Source organism: Cucurbita pepo, chromosome 8, assembly GCF_057944985.1.
Source record: "Cucurbita pepo subsp. pepo isolate OVF chromosome 8, ASM5794498v1, whole genome shotgun sequence".
NCBI classification, from domain to species: domain Eukaryota; kingdom Viridiplantae; phylum Streptophyta; class Magnoliopsida; order Cucurbitales; family Cucurbitaceae; genus Cucurbita; species Cucurbita pepo.
In genome coordinates, this window is record NC_141805.1 from 11,908,735 (window position 1) to 11,926,239 (window position 17,505).

Below are 17,505 nucleotides of genomic sequence, written 5' to 3' on the forward strand. Positions count from 1 at the left end.
CGTGTAATAAAAGCCTTTTCACGTGTTATTATTATATCTTCTTTGGTATTGTTTGAAATAGTTCGTATCACTAAAATGTTAACCTATGTCTAAGTTTCACGAACGTTTAAGTTTTTTAGATGAAAAATTTATATATTTTTTAGACAAAATTGGAAAATTTTGTGATAATCGGGATTGAAATAGGTGGCAAAGATAAGGGTAAAGAAGTTTTCCTCATTTCCGAACCGTCTAATAAACATCTCTAATAATAAGAGTCTCAAAACAAGTCGTCCATGTGAGCTCAAATTAATGTTTTTCAAGTCCGATTCCAAAGAAGAGAGGAAAAGTTTTTTGCAATCCTAATCGTGAAAATAACACGAACAATTTAAGTCAAATTCTCTTATAAATACTTTATTATGATCTCGGTAAAGATACTATAAACCCAAGTCCAATATTATTATGATCCCGTGAAAGGTACTTTTATTTTTGTTACGGTCCAAACCCACCAATAATAGATATTGTTTGATTTGGCTCATTACATATCGTCGTTATTCTTGTATCTAGTAGGGAGAGATTTTCATACCTTTATAAGAAATGCTTCATTCCCCTCTCCGACCGATATATGATCTTACAATTCATCCTTCTTGGTGGTCCAAAGTCCTCATTGGCACACCACCCGGTATCTGGCTCTAATACCATTTATAACAACTCAATCTCACCGCTAGCAAATATTGTCCGTTTTAACTCATTACATATCACTATCAATCTTAAAGATGATTTGTTTTTTCGTCGTTAAATCACATGCAGTTTAGGTATATACTCAAATTTGTACAAAATTATTAAAATTATTATTAAAGCAACGAGTGGATGTACACCTCCAAATCAAAAAAGCTATGATTTCCCACCTTCATTACCCACTCTTTTATTGGACGGTGACATATTTAATTATTCTCAATCTCTGTTCCTTTCTTATTCTAATTATTAAATTACCCCTAATTATAGACACCACAATTCTGCCAAACATGCCCATTCAAATAAGTCAACCATCAAACCATAGGTTATACACCAAATTAATTCTTGGGGGGTCCAAATATATTATTAATATAAAGTTTAATCCCAACTGAATAAATATATATATGCCCAAAGCTCCAACTAATATAATTTGTCACCCAATTGTTTATACAAAAATTTTAAAATACTAACTTATGATTAATAAATTAGAATATGGTTATTTAAAATATGAAACATATAATATTTCAATTAAAAATAAATGCAATCAATTACTCAATTTTTATAATTAAGAAATTCAGCCAGTACTGAGTAGGGTCAAATGAAATGATAAGTGGAAAATGAGGGTTAAATTTGCAATAATTTAAGTTTCTTGGGCTAATTTCGAATAAAATGGAAATTTTGTGGCACATACATGACATTTCCGTTGGAGAAAAAAACAAAAGCCAATCAACCGAAGACGCGGGACAAGTATCCTTAATTGTGGGTCCCACTCAATACCAAAGGCATAATTATACATCCACGACTTTTATTCCCCACCCCATTTTTTATGACGTCATTATTTGTTATTAATACTAATCATTCACGACCATGCATAATCCATAGTAAATGGAATATTAATTCCAAAAAAATGCTAAAAATTGAGATGCGTCTGATTTCTGATGGACGGCTACGATTAAGGAGTGAAAAAAGGCTGACGAACGAACGCTTACCGTTGGATAGTTGTAATGAAATATGATTGCGACGCGTGGCGGGCGCATTGATTGGAGTCTGTGGAGTGCTTAGTGGATGGAAGCTCTAGGAGACCGGCGTTCTAAACTGGAAGGGCAAATTATGCCGAAAAGAAAAATAAATTTAAATAAATAAAAAACGGTCTTTTTTTGTTTTTTCCATTTTCTTTCTGTTTTGAAGAAAAGAAAGCAGAGGCAGAGGGAGAGGGAGAGAGAGAGGAGAGAGGAGAGAGGAGAGAGGAGAGAGAGAGGAGAGAGGAGAGAGGAGAGAGAGAGAGGGAGAGTTTGACGATTCTGTGTGGTATGAGAAGAAAACAAGAAAATCCCTAAAAAGTTATTCTGAACTTTCCCATTTCTTTCGGTCGTAGGGACGATGGCGGTGTATTTTCCTGGAAAATTATGCTTCTGAATCTTCCATAATTGCCGTTGTTTATCTAAATTTTTGTTGTATTTCTGCGGATAAACGTAGTAGGTTTGTGTTTCAATCAGAGAGAATCGGAGGGGAACAGAAGGTAAAGGATGTCTATATCCTCTTCTTCTTCAGCAACTGTAGCAGTCGAGAAGGCTACCAGCGACCTTCTAATCAGTCCTGATTGGACTATGAACATCGACATATGCGATTCCATCAATTCTAATCATTGGTAAACCAACCATTTCATCTTCGGTTTGACTTTCTAGCCTCTTGAATTCAGGCTTCGATCATAATCTTTCATGTCTCAAACTTTCTTTAATTACTTAGTTGTTAATTTTCTTTGATGCGATGTTGAACGTGCGGACGGACATATATGCGTATGGATTTTTCCGTATTTCTTTTGTCAGTTGTTGTTTGTTGGAAATATTGTATTTTAGGATTGTTCTCGTCTTGTTATTATTATTTATTTCTGTTTCTTTGATGTCTCTAATTTTAACGGCGTTTGCTTGATTTCTCTGGGGGTCGATATGGTAGGGGACGGGGTTATCTAAGAGCGTAGATGCCATTTCTTCGCTTCCCCTTCTGAAATTGATGTTTGGAGCAACTTTTTTTTGTCGAAGAAATTCTGTTTGACATTAAGTTAATGTTAGTCTGATAGTTTGTGGATTCGATTTCTTAATTGGTGTTTGTCATCAAATTTAGTTGGTTGGTGGGGAAGAGGGAAAGATGGTGTTCAGGGCGTTATCTAGAAACGTGTGGGATTATATCTCTCTTTTACTGTTAATTTTCAACTATTTAGCTTTCTCCTCTTCACTTGCTGAAATTTTGAACTTATGTTTAGCCAACTTTGTGGATGTTCTGTTCCTCAGGCAGGCGAAAGATGTCATGAAAGCTGTGAAAAAAAGGTTGCAACACAGGAATCCTAGAATTCAGCTGCTGTGTCTAACGGTATTTTTTTTTTTTTTGTTCTTTTTTTTTGGGAGGGAAGGGGGGCAAGGCTCCTTGAATTGATCATCAAATATAGCCCATCGATTTAATTGTTAGAATCTATTCACCCTAGATGCATATCCAATAGGAAGTTTTATATCTAAATTGTCTGAACAAATGCTTCGCTGTCCTTGTGAAATGTAGCTTATAGAGACAATGGTGAAGAATTGCGGTGATTATATCCATTTTCAGATTGCTGATAAAAACATTCTTGGAGAGATGATCAAAATTGTCAAGAAAAAGGTAAAAGATTAAGATCGTATATTTGGCTTCTTGGTTGTTAGTCTCCCTAATCTCTCCCTCCCTCCCTCCCACTCTTTTGCTTATTTACTCTGTTTTGAGTGGATTCATATGAGTACTTTGCGTGAATGTTTGAATTTGTGGCCATCTGCATGCACCTAGCTGTCAATTCTTTTTTCTCTAAGTAAATATTATAGTTGACATACTGTTAATTGATTGAGATTAAAGGATTGAAAGGATGGCTTGGCTTAGTATGATTGTTTGATTATATCGGAACATTACTTAAGTCATGCCTCAATAATCTCCCTTGCTCGTTACCAGGAAGAAACAATTTGGGGAGGATAGTAATGAACTCTTCATCCAGAAAAGCCAATGTGCTAAGAAATATTCTTGAGCTGGTTTTTTTAAATATAAAATTACAGATTGAACCTGGCCTTCAGACTTCTTTGTTTTACTTATTTACAAATTATCGAGCACTCGTATGAATGTTACTCAACTCTAATGATCATCTTGTTTTTTCTTAGTGTAAACCTGCATGTAGTGTACTTTGATATTGAACTGTGTAATCTATGGGTTATTCTATTCTTGGGTGTATGATGAATGAGGGTATGCACTTTATCCAAATGTATCATTTATGTCCAAGTTTAACCTTTGCATGCACTTTTCCATGATGCAGGCAGACATGAATGTGAGGGACAAAATCTTAGCGCTGTTAGATTCTTGGCAGGAAGCATTTGGTGGACCTGGGGGAAAGCATCCTCAATATTACTGGGCGTATGATGAATTAAGGGTATGCATTTACTATTGATAGCTGTTTATATACTTTTTATGTGATTTGCTGACAGATAGGCCAATCTGGGAATCTTGTTAGCAACAGACATTCTTGACATGCCATGTTAATTGACTTTTACTATATCATCAAAGATTGCATGGTCATACTATCCATAATTGAAAATTTATGTTCTTATTTTCATGAAATTCAAACTATTTTAGAGTTTATTAATCTCAAATTTTGTGGACACAGCGTTCTGGAATTGAATTTCCCAAACGCTCATTAAATGCTGTTCCAATTTTTACACCACCTGCTTCCAATCCAACCCTAAGGATTACACAAGCTGGCTTTGGAATGCCTAGTAACTCGTCAAGGAGGCTTGATGAGACAATGGCAACAGAGATTGAAGGCCTAAGTTTGTCGAGCTTGGATGCCATGCTTAACATTATGGAGCTCCTGAATGATATGCTGCAAGCTGTGACTCCTGAAGACTCTCTTGTATGTTCAATGATATTTTCAGCATTTTCATGCTCTGCTTATGGAAAAAATCCCTTACCCATCCCATCTCTGCTTGTAGGCTATTAAAGATGAGGTGATTGTAGATCTTGTAAATCGCTGTCGTTCTAATCAAAAGAAGTTGATGCAGATGTTGACAACAACCGGGTTCGCTCCTTTATAATTACTGTGCACTTCTGTTTGTCTCCATCTATTTTCTTGTGTGCTTTCATTCTTTCTTTCTCGCACGAACTCAGTAGGTTCATACTTATTGAGTGTCAGATTGAAGTAGGAAACCTGTCACTTTCGAAATTTTGGAAGTACGTGCTGTAGATATTGGTTTTGGATGAATTCTAAACTGCTAAATTTCATGGGGTTATAATTGTCCTATAGCAACTGGGTGTGTTCTATAGAAGGTCCGGAATTCCGTTTTTTAGTTTTTGTATGATGATTGATATCTTTTTTTGTTTTTTTGTTTTTTTTTTTTTTTTGCAATTATGTAGGGATGAGGAACTTCTCGGTCGAGGTCTGGAGTTAAATGACTCCTTGCAAACTGTACTTGCTAAACATGATGCACTTGCTTCTGGTTCTTCTGGTTCTGTGTTGCCAACTCAATCAAGAAATCTGAGCCTGCAGCGGCCGGAGTCGTCTGCTGCCACACAGAAAGTGAGTGAAGTAAGAGGTTCAAGCTTAAGAGATTCTAGTCCTCCACCAAATGTGAATAATTCATCATCAACTGCTTCTTTAGCAAGGAGGCCGATAGAGGAGGACGACGAAGAGGAGGATGAGTTTGTACAACTGGCTCGAAGGTTAGTCATGATTGGTTGCCAGGTTTTCATATTCATTCATCATCGTTAGGGATAATATAATTGAGCTATCATGCCCAGATGATCTCTAGATTTTTGGATGATTCTGTTAAGATAACATAGGCTAATGGATATATATTTGATCGTTTCAGTCTCGTCTGTTTTCCTTTTTGGTTATTTGTGTTGAACTGTAAATGGCGAACCTTTCTAATGCAGGCACTCTAAATCACCGCCTGTAACTAGTCAAAGCGCTTCCACCGGAACTGTTGACAACTTGGCATTGGTGACCACAGGCAACACGGTTACTTCATCTACGCCAGCACCCTCGAACACTTGCACTGCATTAGCTCTGCCAGATCCTCCTGCACCAGTTAAGACTTCAAAAGAGCAAGATATGATTGATCTCTTGAGTATCACTTTATCGTCAGCACCGGCCTCTCCTCATACCCCTCTCACTCCACCTGCGTCGAGCCAAAATGCACATCAGGTGCCTGCGTCGTCAAGTGCGCAGGGGTATCATCATCATCATTCTTTGAGCCAAGGCCAGACACCTTTCAACAGCTACGTCGTGCCATGGGCTCAACCTGGACCTCAAGTTAAGTTACAATCACAAACCCAACCACAATTACCACTGCAACAACAATTTCAGCCACAGCCACAGCCCCAACAACAATTTCGACCTCAGGCTCAGCCACAACCCCAACAACAGTTTCAACGTCAGCCTCAGCCACACCCACACCCACAGCCCCAACAACAATTTCAACCTCAGGGACAGCCACACCCACAACAACAGTTTCAGCCTCAACCACATTCGCAACAACAATTTCAATCTCAGCCCCAGCCCCAGCCACACCCGCAACAACAATTTCAGCCTCAGCCTCAGCCCCAGCCACACCCGCAACAACAATTTCAGCCTCAGCCTCAGCCACACCCCCACCCGCAATTTAATCCACAGTATGCTCAATATTCCTCGGGCTACCCTCCCCCGCCTTGGGCAGGTTCTTTCAATGCCAACCACCAGGGTAATGTCTCTGCTCCAATTATGGGTAATCCTCGTGGGATGGAACCTGCACTATCTACGTCTTCATCGCCTGCTGGACCGTTGCAGCAACCCAACTCATTCCCTTATAGAGGAAATAATGAGATAACTATGCGCGGAGGAGACTCAAGGCCTAGTGGCCCCCGGAGCTCAACACCGTCGTTCGTTCCATCATACAGACTTTTCGAGGATCTAAATGTTTTTGGCAATTCAGATCCAAGATTGAAGGTGACTAGCAGTAGCACTTCTTCTAGCTTAGCCGGAAATTCTGGTCAAAGTATGGTGGGTGGAAGAAAGTGAAATAACCAGGTCATCATCTGAAGATTTCTCCGTGTTAATATAAAAGTATCTTCTTCATCTTTGTGTTATATCTAAAACAGATTGGCAGAACATGGTTTTCACCTCATCATATTGATTATAAGGAGTTGAAGCAAAATATGACTTGTATATTTTTGTTCTGTTCATATACCTGTCTACTTTGTCATGCTTTTCCGGCAGACTGAACCGTTGCATGGAAAGGTGTAAAAAGGTGTAGAAACTCAACTGGAGGGCAATCTTTGGTTGAAGCATTCGAGACTTGGTGACATTTTTGTCTCACTATTTAATAATTATTGTACCCGATCAATTATTAATGTTTGCCTATGTTTAAGTTCTTAATGGCTCCATGTTTTTATCAAACACTAATTTAGTCCCTACGGTTTAAGAAGTTTTACTTGTGGTTAAATTTACATAACGTATCACCCAACCCAGCAAATTGATGAGAATTTTGAAGAAGAAAAATGTCGTCCAAAAATATAAAACATTTTAGTTTATTCTCTAAATTCATAAAAAATTAGTAGATCAAAGAAATTCCCGAGCTTCTAAAGGTAAAAAAAAACTGAGTTCTTGTTAATATTTTTTAAAATTACTGTCTACAATAGACTCGTGATGATATTTTTAGATATTATTGCGAGGAGCATAACTTAACATATAGGTTTATTGAAAACAATTGAAGAACGCTCTTAAATAATTCCTCTCTTAAAGCTTCATCAATTCATTAATTATAGTTCCTCTCTTAAAGTTTTATCAATTCATTAATTATTATCATTTATTTTTAGACATTATATTACTGAGGGAGTCGACCAGATAAGACATCTATTATATTCTAAAATTAGATAAGACATTTATTATCCTTCTAAAAATATATTGAATTCTAAAAATATATTAAATAGGTAATAAAACATTTATTATTATTCTAAAAATTGAACTTTAAATTGAACTTTAAATGGATTCATAATGTCCTCATATTTTGGACACGAATTCACCAATGGACCCATGCTCATCAAACTCTCCACATTCTCAACGCTACCAGTAAGGTGAGCCATAAATGACGTTTTTTAAGCATAAATTTGGAGTTTTTTTCATTACAAGAAGAGCAAAAGAACAGAATAGCCCCCAAGATGTTCTTGTTCATAATGAACACCGACGGTGTAATCCCCACATTTTCAAACGTTTTTCTCAGAAAAAGCTTACAAATTTCTCACGAATTCTCCCCTTTGTTACTCGATCTCTTCTCCATGATCGCTTCAGTTGTTCTCCAACTCTTCGGGTTTCACTTCCTGTAATTTTACTTTTCCTCTGTAATTTTACTTCTTCACTGTAAATTTTCTTCAGTAATTTAATTCTCCTCAGATCTTGGACATCGTGTAATCCATTGCACCCACAAGAAAATCTGGAAAGAAAAAAAAAAAAAAAAACGGTAAGTTCTCCAATTTTCACTGCGGTTAATTAATTTTACATTTTACTAGCTTTACCTGCATCTTCTTTTGTGAAGCAAAGAGGTGGAGTGATTCTAAACACATTTCCACGACACCCACCTTTCCCAATCAGCACTCCCAAATCTATGATTAAAAGCACTTTTAATTTCATTTAAAAAAATAAATAAATACTAATTTTATAAATAATAAAAAAAAAAGGTTTGAAATTGAAAGAAATTACCTTTCATTTGATCCATTATATGAAGAGTCTCGAGCTTTGCTGGGGTTTTCAGCTCACGATCGGTCACGAGTTCGACACCAAGCATTAGCCCTTTTCCCCTTACATTTCCAATTACTACGCCACAGAAAATGAAGCTCTTAATTAATTATGTGGGAAAGATTTATATTTATATTTATTATTTATGTTAATTTACGTTGGTATTTATGTTGGAGAGCTGTGAGGGTGTTCTTGAGATATGTGCCGACGGTGAGTGCGTTTTGTTGAAGATTTTCTTGGGCGATTACGTCCAAAACGGCGCGGCCTGCTGCGCTGCAGACTGGGTTTCCTCCGAAGGTGTTGAAATAACTGCGTTGAGTCAATACTTCCGCGATTCTTGGAGTTGTTACCACTGCTCCTAGCGGGATTCCACTGCCAATTCCCTATGCCAACCGTGAGAGTTATTATTGTTGTTGTTAATAAGCTAAGCTTTGTCGGAGATGGTAACCAAACAAAATGAGGAAGGAACATTCATGTTAGAAGGAAAAGTTATTTATGTTGTGTGACACGTCTACTAGGACGGTGGATATTCTTCGTCAGTCTCATGTGGATATTGTTCGCTTTGGCCCGTTACATATCGGTCAGCCTTATGGTCTTAAAACGCGTCTACTAGGAAGAGGTTTCCATACCGTTTTAAAACGCGTCTACTAGGGAGAGGTGAGGTTTCCATACGGTTTTAAAATACGTCTACTAGGGAGAGGTTTCCACACCCTTGTAAGGAATGTTTTGTTCTCTTCTCCAACATATGTGTGATCTCACCGTTCACCTCCCTTGGGAGCCTACATTCTCGCTAGTACACAATCTGATGTCTAGCTCTAATACCATTTGTAATAGTCCAAGCCCACTGGAAGTAGATGTTGTCTGTTTTGGCGCATCTACTAAGGAGATGTTTCTACACAGTTATAAGGAATGCTTCATTCCTCTTTCCAATCGACGTAGGATGGTTCACCTCTATCTCACAATTCACCCCATTGAGGCCCACTATCCTAGCTGGCAGGCAACCCGGTGGTTTGCTCTAATACCGTTTATAGCCGCCTAAACCCACCGTTTATAGATATTGTCCGTTTTGGTCTGTTACATATCGACATTTGGCTTACGGTTTTAAGATGCATTTATTAGGGGGAGGTTTTCATAGCTTATAAAGAATGTTTAGTTATTCTCTCGATCTCCTATCGATGTGGGATCTCACAGTTTCCATCTCCTATTTCAATCGAAACTTTTGGGAAAAATTGTGAACGGGTATTTAGTCGAAGGCAAGGACGGAAATATAATCCTTCAGCCTGGTTTGGCTAAAGAGAGAGAATCTCCTACTTTCTCTTGTGAGCGAGTGAATCTCCGACCCTACAAGTTAAATGAACATTCGAAAGGTTAGTACTAACTTTTGCCATGGTGACAATGTCAGGAACAACACCATGAGCTTCAAACCCCCAGAAGTGACTGCCTGTGCGGCCGAAGCCAGCTTGAACTTCATCGGCAATACAGAGCCCGCCGGCGTTTTTAACCATTTTGTATACCGCCGGCAAGTAACCAGGCGCCAATTCAACGATTCCTCCCACTCCCTGTTAAAAATTAAAATAATTTGGACCCATTTATAAAAATAAAAAAATAAAAAATAAAAAATAAAAATATTACTTGTATAGCTTCGGATATAAAGGCAGCAACGTTGCCGGATGTTCCATATTCAATGATTTCTTCTACATCTCTGGCATACTTCTCACCGTCGGATCCGAATATTCCTCTATATGGGTCTGGATTGACGGCATGATGAACTCCACTCTATATATATATATATATATTTATTTATTTATTTATTTATTTATTAATAAATTTATAAATTTTTAGTTTTGGATTTAAAAGGGTGTAGAAAGGGACCTGAATGACGTTGAATTTCCAAACGCTCTGAGCGGTGGCGCCCATGGTTCCGGCGGCGTTGCCATGATATCCGTTTCTTAAAGAAATGACGTCATGGTTGCCGGTGTACAGCTTCGCCATCAACAGCGCCAGCTCGTTCGCTTCCGTGCCGGAATTCGTAAAAAACACCACCTTCAGGTCGCCGGGCAATTTGGCGGCTAGAGCCTCGGCGAAATCAGCGACGGCGTTATTGAGATAGAGAATAGTTGAATGTTGAAGCTTTCTTGTTTGATTGACAATGGCTTCCACCACTTTCGGGTGGCAGTGACCGCAGCTCACCGTCGCGATTCCGCCGAACGCGTCTAAATATCTCCGCCCATTTTCGTCGAATAAATATTGCATCTTTCCATGTACAATATTTAGCTGCCCAAAATAATAATAATAATAATAATTAAATAATAATAATCCCAAAATAATTGAGAAATTAAAACATGGGAATTCAATGAGAGAAACTGACAGGTTTCTTATAAAAGAAGAACATTGAAGGGCTGAGGAATTCCTTCCGTTTGGCTAAAATCTCCTCGCCGGACGGCCCCTCGTACGGTGGCGGAGTGTAATCAAAAGCCGGCAATTTGGGAATAAAACCCGCTTCATTGTCCTTCCGGGCAACCTGTACAGAGTACCACCGTCGCCACCGGTTAATTGACGACAATCTTTCGGACACTATCCGGTTGCCGGTAATTCTCAGCATTATTTATTATTATTATTTTTTTTGGCTATGAAATGGAAAGAGAGGACATAGAATGAAGAAGAGGGGAGAAGGAAGGTTTATACCTTTATAGGAAGATGGAGGCTGAGAGGGGAAGATTAAAACAAAGGATGACGTGGCGGGTTATGATTGGTGAGTTAATGCCCATAATTACCTTTTTTTTTTAATATATTTCGAGGTAATTTTAGGCCTTTAGGATTTGTGGCTATGCATCTGCCCTACTCAATGCCCCAAGTTCATTCAACTTTCTGTATTGGATTACTTTGAATCAGGACAACGGCTTCTTCTTTTTTTTCTTTTTTTGTTAATTTAATGGCATTTTCTTAATTTTTATTGTTTTTTTTTTTATGTTAATTAAATGGCAATTTGTGGCTGTTGCTATTTTCTTTTGCTGGGCACTTCTATTAAAATAAAATAAAAAATAAAAAGTCTTTCCGTCGTCCAGAGGTCAGAAATTCAAATTCTTTCACCTATTTTGTGAGGATAATTTTCACTCTTAGAAACAATTTAATTTTATTAATAAAAAAATATCAGAACTATTTTTAAATGGTATTCGGACGTTATTGTTTATGAATGGGAGATTACGATTAAGTTGCTTTGTTGTTGGATAATAATAAACGGCTAATTTTAAGGGAAGATAAGTTCGGAAATTATCAAACTTTAATATAAAATCAAAGCAAAGGCAAATACTCCACGCCAAACTGTGTTTTAAAAATATTAATAAATGAATAAATAATACTCCACGCGCAGGAATCTTTATCCATCTTGTCTGAGTTGGAAATCATCACTTCATTTACTATATCCAAAAGTGAAATTATAATTTTATTTTATTTTTTATTATAAATTTCTATAATTAAACCTTAATTAAGTCTAAATAAATTAGTTTAACTACCATACAGATAAAACATAGAAGAGTATCTTTTGAACTAAGGTAGGTGAGAGAATTGGGTCGGGACGAAGGATATAATCTCTCTTCCCGACCCCATTTATCTAACGAGGAGAAATCTCTTATCAGTCGCTCCCCCATTCTCGGTTTAAATGGAGAATCTTTGCTCTATTCTTGACGAGTCCCTGCATGTTAAATGGATATCTATGAATATAATATAATACCAATATATTAATTAAGCTTAGTTTTTTAATATACATCAACTCATATTATTGGGTGTCATCACCAATATAATTCATCCAATATTTGTCAATTTCTTTAAATTTTTCGAATAATATAATTTGGAGATTGAAATAATTGTGAAATTTGAAGAAAGAGAGAGAATGAATGTGGTTGAAATAATGGGCAGATGAAAGCTAGCCTTTCCGACTCTCTTTTTTCTGTCCTTTTTCTTTTCTTTCTTTTATTTTTTAACTTCTTGTGTTCTTGTTGTAATTTAATTTTAATTTAATTTAATGGAGCACCGGCTTCATGTCATATCCCTTGTTTTTGTTCAAGAACTCCAGAGAAATGAGTCGAGCCTCGATTAAGGAGAGCTATTCGGGAGCTCCATACGCCTCATGGGAAACTTGTAGTTTACTTTGTTCAAAGGGAGGAATGTTGAGGATTATTGGGAGTGAGTCCCACATTGATTAATTTAATGAAAGATCATGGGTTTATAAGTGAGGAATACTATCTTCGTTAGTATGAAGCCTCTTGGGGAAGCTCAAAACAAAGTCATGAGATCTTATAATCATTGTAGAGAGTCGTGATTTCTAACCATTTTTAGTTATGTTATTTATTATTATTTTTTGAGCAATCATTTTAATCGAAAGACCCCACTTTTAATTAAACGACGCACCTAAGAAATCATTATCGATGTAATTATAGAACAACTCACTGTCTTGTATGCGTTTTCGTGTCGGATTTCCAATCAACATCACTCTCAACTCAAATTCATTCTTTTATTATATGTTCTTTGGATTCATATATTATTATATGGTTAGAAGTGGAGACAAGAAAGTGATTATTTTGGGCCTAAATTAAGACTCATTGGCCCATTTATTACAAATTGGGCCAGCCCAAAATAAGCCGCGCAGGCTGGATTTAAGCCCAGACTGTCGGTGTTGATAGTTGAAGCCCAGAATCAGCCCAATTAGGGAGCTGACGTGGAAGATCAGACGTCAGAGAAACGTGAGAATCAAGTCATCAAAGAGTGTGTCACACGTGGACCCGAAACGTGGCAGACAACTATAGCATCAAATTATGGGAGTGAAGGAAAGAGGCAGCCCACTACGAAGAAAGTCGCTGTCGAGTCAGCAAACTCCGGGCTCTTATTTTATGGTTTGGTCCCACGTGGATCCCTTTCTCAACCCACTCCCACTCTCTTTTCTCCCTCCTTTTGCGTTGGGAACTAATTTCCATCGCCTTCAACTTCACATTATAATTGATAAATATAAATTTTTTTTTTTTGCATATTTATATTTATTTGTAAATATATTTAATGAATATCTATGAATTTTTTAAATTTATTTTTAAACAATAAATAATATATTGTCTTATAAGTGGGAGTCTACATTATCAAATACCTTTAGGCGTGCATGACATTCATATTATACCATGTAAAGGAAGAATAATGCTTGTGTTGTATGATATTGGCTCTGAATATATTTTTTTAATGCATAATTTCTATTTTACTATATAATTTTTATTAAAAACGTAAATATAATGCTTTGACGATATAATTTTTTTAAAAAATAAATTTTAATATTATAAGATAATCTTTTATCTAAAAATAATTGAATATTAATTTTAACTTAAATATTATAATTGTAGTCTCAAAGTTTAATGGCACTAATATACCACAAATAAAATACATAATTAATATATATAATTTGTAACGGCCCAGATCCACGGCTAATAAATATTGTCATTTTTTGGTTTTTTCCTTTCACTCAAAGGCTTTAAAACTCGTCTGCAGGAAGTTTCCACACCCTTATAAGGTTTGTTCTCCTCCCCAACCAATGTGGGACATAAAAAATAATAATAATAATAATAATATATGTTCGTAGCCAACCCCATTTAGTTAAATAGGAAAAATTCCTCCCCAGTCTCTCTATATTCCATTCGTAGTCGATCTCCACAGGACTTCAGCTCTGTGCAGCTAACGACGTTCATCTAATCTAGTGAATCGATCAACTCAAACTATAAGAGTTTAGTTTGATTACTTTTTTATTTCGATTTGGGTTGGGTTGGGTTGAATTTTTTAAAATTTAAAATACAATTTGGTTCCGAGTTAACTCAACCCAAAAATAAAGTTCCCAAACCAACCCAACCGAACTCCAACTCAACTAAACTTGTATTGCGAGTAAGTCCGAGTAAATAACATATAAGAAAATAAAAAGAAATATATATATATATATATATTTCCTTAATCACCTTTTCAATAAAAAAAAAAAAAAAAAAAGTGTAATAAACATTTTTTATGTTCAACCATATGCGAGATATAGAATTTAAACCGTTAATTTCTTGGTCGAGAATATATTATAATATATTCGCTAAAAACAATTTAATTTAGCATACAATGAATAAATACAAATATTATCAAATGTATCCAACCATCCCCAACTCAAATTAAGAGCATAGGTTATATAGATTATGATGCAAATTTAACTCCAAAAAAATGAAATAAAAAATAAATAAATAAAAAAGATGTGTCACATGGACAGGCTGTAGGGAAAGATAGGTTTAATTACTGCTGGAATTTACTTTAACAATTATAGATAAAAAATAATTAATAATAGTTTGGTGCAATTAATGAATCCACTAACATTTCAACATTACAATAGCAGCCCAAATGAAAGCTCTGACCCTTTTTTGGAGTGGGATGTGGAATCCTGTCGCCCTTCCCCACGCCACCATCTTCATGTTCCTCTTTTCTTTTCCTTTCTTTCACTCAAATTTTCCCGGAAAATTCTAATGATTCTTCTTCAAAATACCCATTTCCCGGAAAATTTTTATTTGTTTTCTCAATTTTTTGTGTGTAATTTCCTCTGATGAAGGTTGGTTCTGCGGCTCAGATTTGTTTTGTTCTTCTTTTGTTGAATCTGGATCGTACGATTTGCAGAACCGATATCGTTCCTGGTCACGAGGTTACTCTGGCAGTGCCGGCGGAGTACGGCGAAGGGTTCATCGGAAGGGCATTTTTAATTGAAACGGAGCATTTACCGCCGCCCAATTTCCGAGCAGCTTTAACAGTCGAAGCTACGCAGGGTAACTTTTCTTGTTCGTTGCAGGTTTTTCTCGGAGAAGTTAAGGTTTGGAGCTCCGGTCACTTCTCCCGGTTTTTCACGGCGGAGAAATGCGTCCTTGAGCTCACTGACGACGGCGACTTGAGACTCAAAGGACCAACCGGACACGTCGGGTGGCGGACGGGGACTGCCGGACAAGGTGTGGAGGTACATAGAACAATAAAACGATGTCGTTTTGTAATCAAACCGTTGTTGAATTTGAATTTGAATTTGAATATGAATATGACTGTGTTTTTTTCAATGGATGCAGAAACTGAGAATTTTAAGGAGTGGGAACTTGGCATTGGTGGATGCATCGGACGGCGTTAAATGGCAAAGCTTCAATTTCCCAACGGACGTTCTTCTTTTAGGGCAGAGTTTAAACGTCGCTACCCATTTAACGTCCTTCCCACCAAATTCAACCTCTTTTTACTCATTCGAAATCCAAGCTCAAAAACTTGCTCTGTTTCTCAACTCAGCCAAATCCAAATATTCTTATTGGGAATTCAAGCCTCCCAAGAACATGAACCTCTCATTCATAACGCTCAATACCGACGGCTTGGATATCTTCAACGATGAAGCCATGAAAATTGCAGCAATCCCATCAGGAACGGCTCACCCATTGAGATTTGTAGCGTTAGGGAACAAAAGTGGTAATCTTGGGCTTTATTATTACTCCACACAAAAGGGTATTTTCGAAGCTTCAAATCGAGCATTAAAAACCACTTGTGATCTTCCACTTGCTTGTAAACCATACGGGATTTGTACGTTTTCCAATTCCTGTTCTTGCATTACATTTCAAGTGGAGAATGAAGGGGATGATAATTCGAAGTGTAGCGACGAAATTAGTGGGAAATTTTGTGGGGGAATTGAAGGGGAGATGGTTGAATTAGAGGGAATTAGTAGTATTTTACGTGATGCTCCTAATAGAGTGAATTTAAGTAAACGGGAATGTGGGAATTGGTGTTTGGAGGATTGTAAATGTGCGGCGGCTTTGCATTATTCCGGCGGCGATGACGGCGGTGGCGGCGGTGGCGGAGAGGAGTGTTATTTGTATAGAGTGGTGATGGGGGTTAAGGAGATTGAGAAGGGGATGGGGTTCAGCTATATGGTTAAGGTTCCAAAAGGGACGGCGTTGGAGCGGCGGAAGTCGGGGTTGAAGAAATGGGTTCTTGCGGCGGTGGGCGTGGTTGATGGGTTGGTTATTGTGGCTGTTTGTGGAGGCCTTGGCTATTACTTCATCAAGCGGAGGAGGAAGAATTTGATACTCAGAGATACCAATAATTCTTGAATTGGAGAGTTTCATTTGTTCATTTTCTCTCGGATTTTTTTATTATAAAGAGACAAAATTGTTGTGTTTTTTTTTTTTTTTTTTTTTTTTTGAGTTTATATACCATTTAATCCACACGAGATTCCTTTTTCTTTTTTCAATTTAAATTTCCTTTTATTTTTCGTAAATTTTGATCCAAGTTTGTTTAGATGTGAATGTAGACCTAAGTGAAGCTTTTACACTAATGGGCCGAAGCTTGTATGTGGCCCACGATGGGAAGCATTTAGTTTGCTGAGATGTGAATGTGGGCCTACGTAAAGTTTTTGTTACTTTAATGGGCCGAAGCTTATCACTCGGCCCACTATGGGAAGCACTTAGTTTGCTGAGTTATGAAGGTGGGCCGATAAATGGGCCGGCCTGCTTCACTTGGGCTTTTTATAGAGTATACTAATTCAACTTTCATGGCTATTTAATTTAAAAAAAAAAAATAATTAATTTAAGGTAAAATATAATTTCCTAAAAGTTAGAGGTTAAATTTGTAATTTTATCCTAAGATAAAATGCGTGCTTCACTATTTCTTTTTATCTAGCCTGAATTATATGTTATTTAAGCGGTGGTGTTTTTTTATTTGCTTATAGTCAGCTGATTTCTTCAATTTTTCAAATTATTTTCAAATTTATTTTTGTTGTTCAAGTTTTCTAAACCTTTTCTCGCAACATGACTCGAGGCTCGAATATAAACTAACATTATTCGCGATGTTCGAATTTCTCACGGCTGACTTATTTGTTTTGTTAGAACAAGTGCTAAATAATCACTGTTCCACTATCTCAATAGTGGGAGGGTGACCGAATATAGTAATTAAATTTTGCTATTTAAAATAAAAAAATAATTAATTTAAGGTCGAAGTATAATTTCTTA

The 17,505-nt window shown here is 36.8% G+C and overlaps 3 protein-coding genes across 3 annotated transcripts; 2 read left to right on the top strand and 1 right to left on the bottom strand.

The window, feature by feature from the left end:
• Positions 1-1,916: 1,916 nt before the first annotated feature.
• Positions 1,917-6,933, top strand: LOC111800247 (TOM1-like protein 6). The gene is made up of 8 exons (XM_023683849.2): positions 1,917-2,359; positions 3,000-3,078; positions 3,262-3,360; positions 4,034-4,147; positions 4,382-4,627; positions 4,707-4,792; positions 5,128-5,433; positions 5,647-6,933. Exons 1-8 carry the CDS (start codon positions 2,238-2,240, stop codon positions 6,767-6,769), a joined length of 2,175 nt encoding a protein of 724 aa, XP_023539617.1. The 5' UTR covers positions 1,917-2,237; the 3' UTR covers positions 6,770-6,933.
• Positions 6,934-7,825: 892 nt separating this feature from the next.
• On the bottom strand, positions 7,826-11,128 carry LOC111800248 (alanine--glyoxylate aminotransferase 2 homolog 3, mitochondrial). Its single transcript, XM_023683850.2, has 8 exons — positions 10,851-11,128; positions 10,355-10,756; positions 10,115-10,258; positions 9,862-10,041; positions 8,640-8,865; positions 8,447-8,560; positions 8,263-8,349; positions 7,826-8,180 (listed from the first exon to the last, which is right to left on the bottom strand). Exons 1-8 carry the CDS (start codon positions 11,082-11,084, stop codon positions 8,137-8,139), a joined length of 1,431 nt encoding a protein of 476 aa, XP_023539618.1. The 5' UTR covers positions 11,085-11,128; the 3' UTR covers positions 7,826-8,136.
• A 3,732-nt stretch (positions 11,129-14,860) lies between these two features.
• LOC111800601 (D-mannose binding lectin protein with Apple-like carbohydrate-binding domain-containing protein) lies at positions 14,861-16,693 on the top strand. Its single transcript, XM_023684371.2, has 2 exons — positions 14,861-15,485; positions 15,589-16,693. Exons 1-2 carry the CDS (start codon positions 15,084-15,086, stop codon positions 16,606-16,608), a joined length of 1,422 nt encoding a protein of 473 aa, XP_023540139.2. The 5' UTR covers positions 14,861-15,083; the 3' UTR covers positions 16,609-16,693.
• Positions 16,694-17,505: the final 812 nt, after the last annotated feature.

Coding starts and splice junctions, on each gene's coding strand:
- LOC111800247 (XM_023683849.2), top strand. CDS start 2,238: ATGTCTATATCCTCTTCTTCTTCAGCAACTGTAGCAGTCGAGAAGGCT. Junction 4,148..4,381: donor GGGCGTATGATGAATTAAGG/GTATGCATTTAC, acceptor TTGTGGACACAG/CGTTCTGGAATTGAATTTCC. Junction 4,793..5,127: donor CAGATGTTGACAACAACCGG/GTTCGCTCCTTT, acceptor GCAATTATGTAG/GGATGAGGAACTTCTCGGTC.
- LOC111800248 (XM_023683850.2), bottom strand. CDS start 11,084: ATGCTGAGAATTACCGGCAACCGGATAGTGTCCGAAAGATTGTCGTCA. Junction 10,757..10,850: donor TCTTCTTTTATAAGAAACCT/GTCAGTTTCTCT, acceptor TATTTTGGGCAG/CTAAATATTGTACATGGAAA. Junction 8,866..9,861: donor ACATTGTCACCATGGCAAAA/GTTAGTACTAAC, acceptor CGGTTGGCATAG/GGAATTGGCAGTGGAATCCC.
- LOC111800601 (XM_023684371.2), top strand. CDS start 15,084: ATGAAGGTTGGTTCTGCGGCTCAGATTTGTTTTGTTCTTCTTTTGTTG. Junction 15,486..15,588: donor CTGCCGGACAAGGTGTGGAG/GTACATAGAACA, acceptor CAATGGATGCAG/AAACTGAGAATTTTAAGGAG.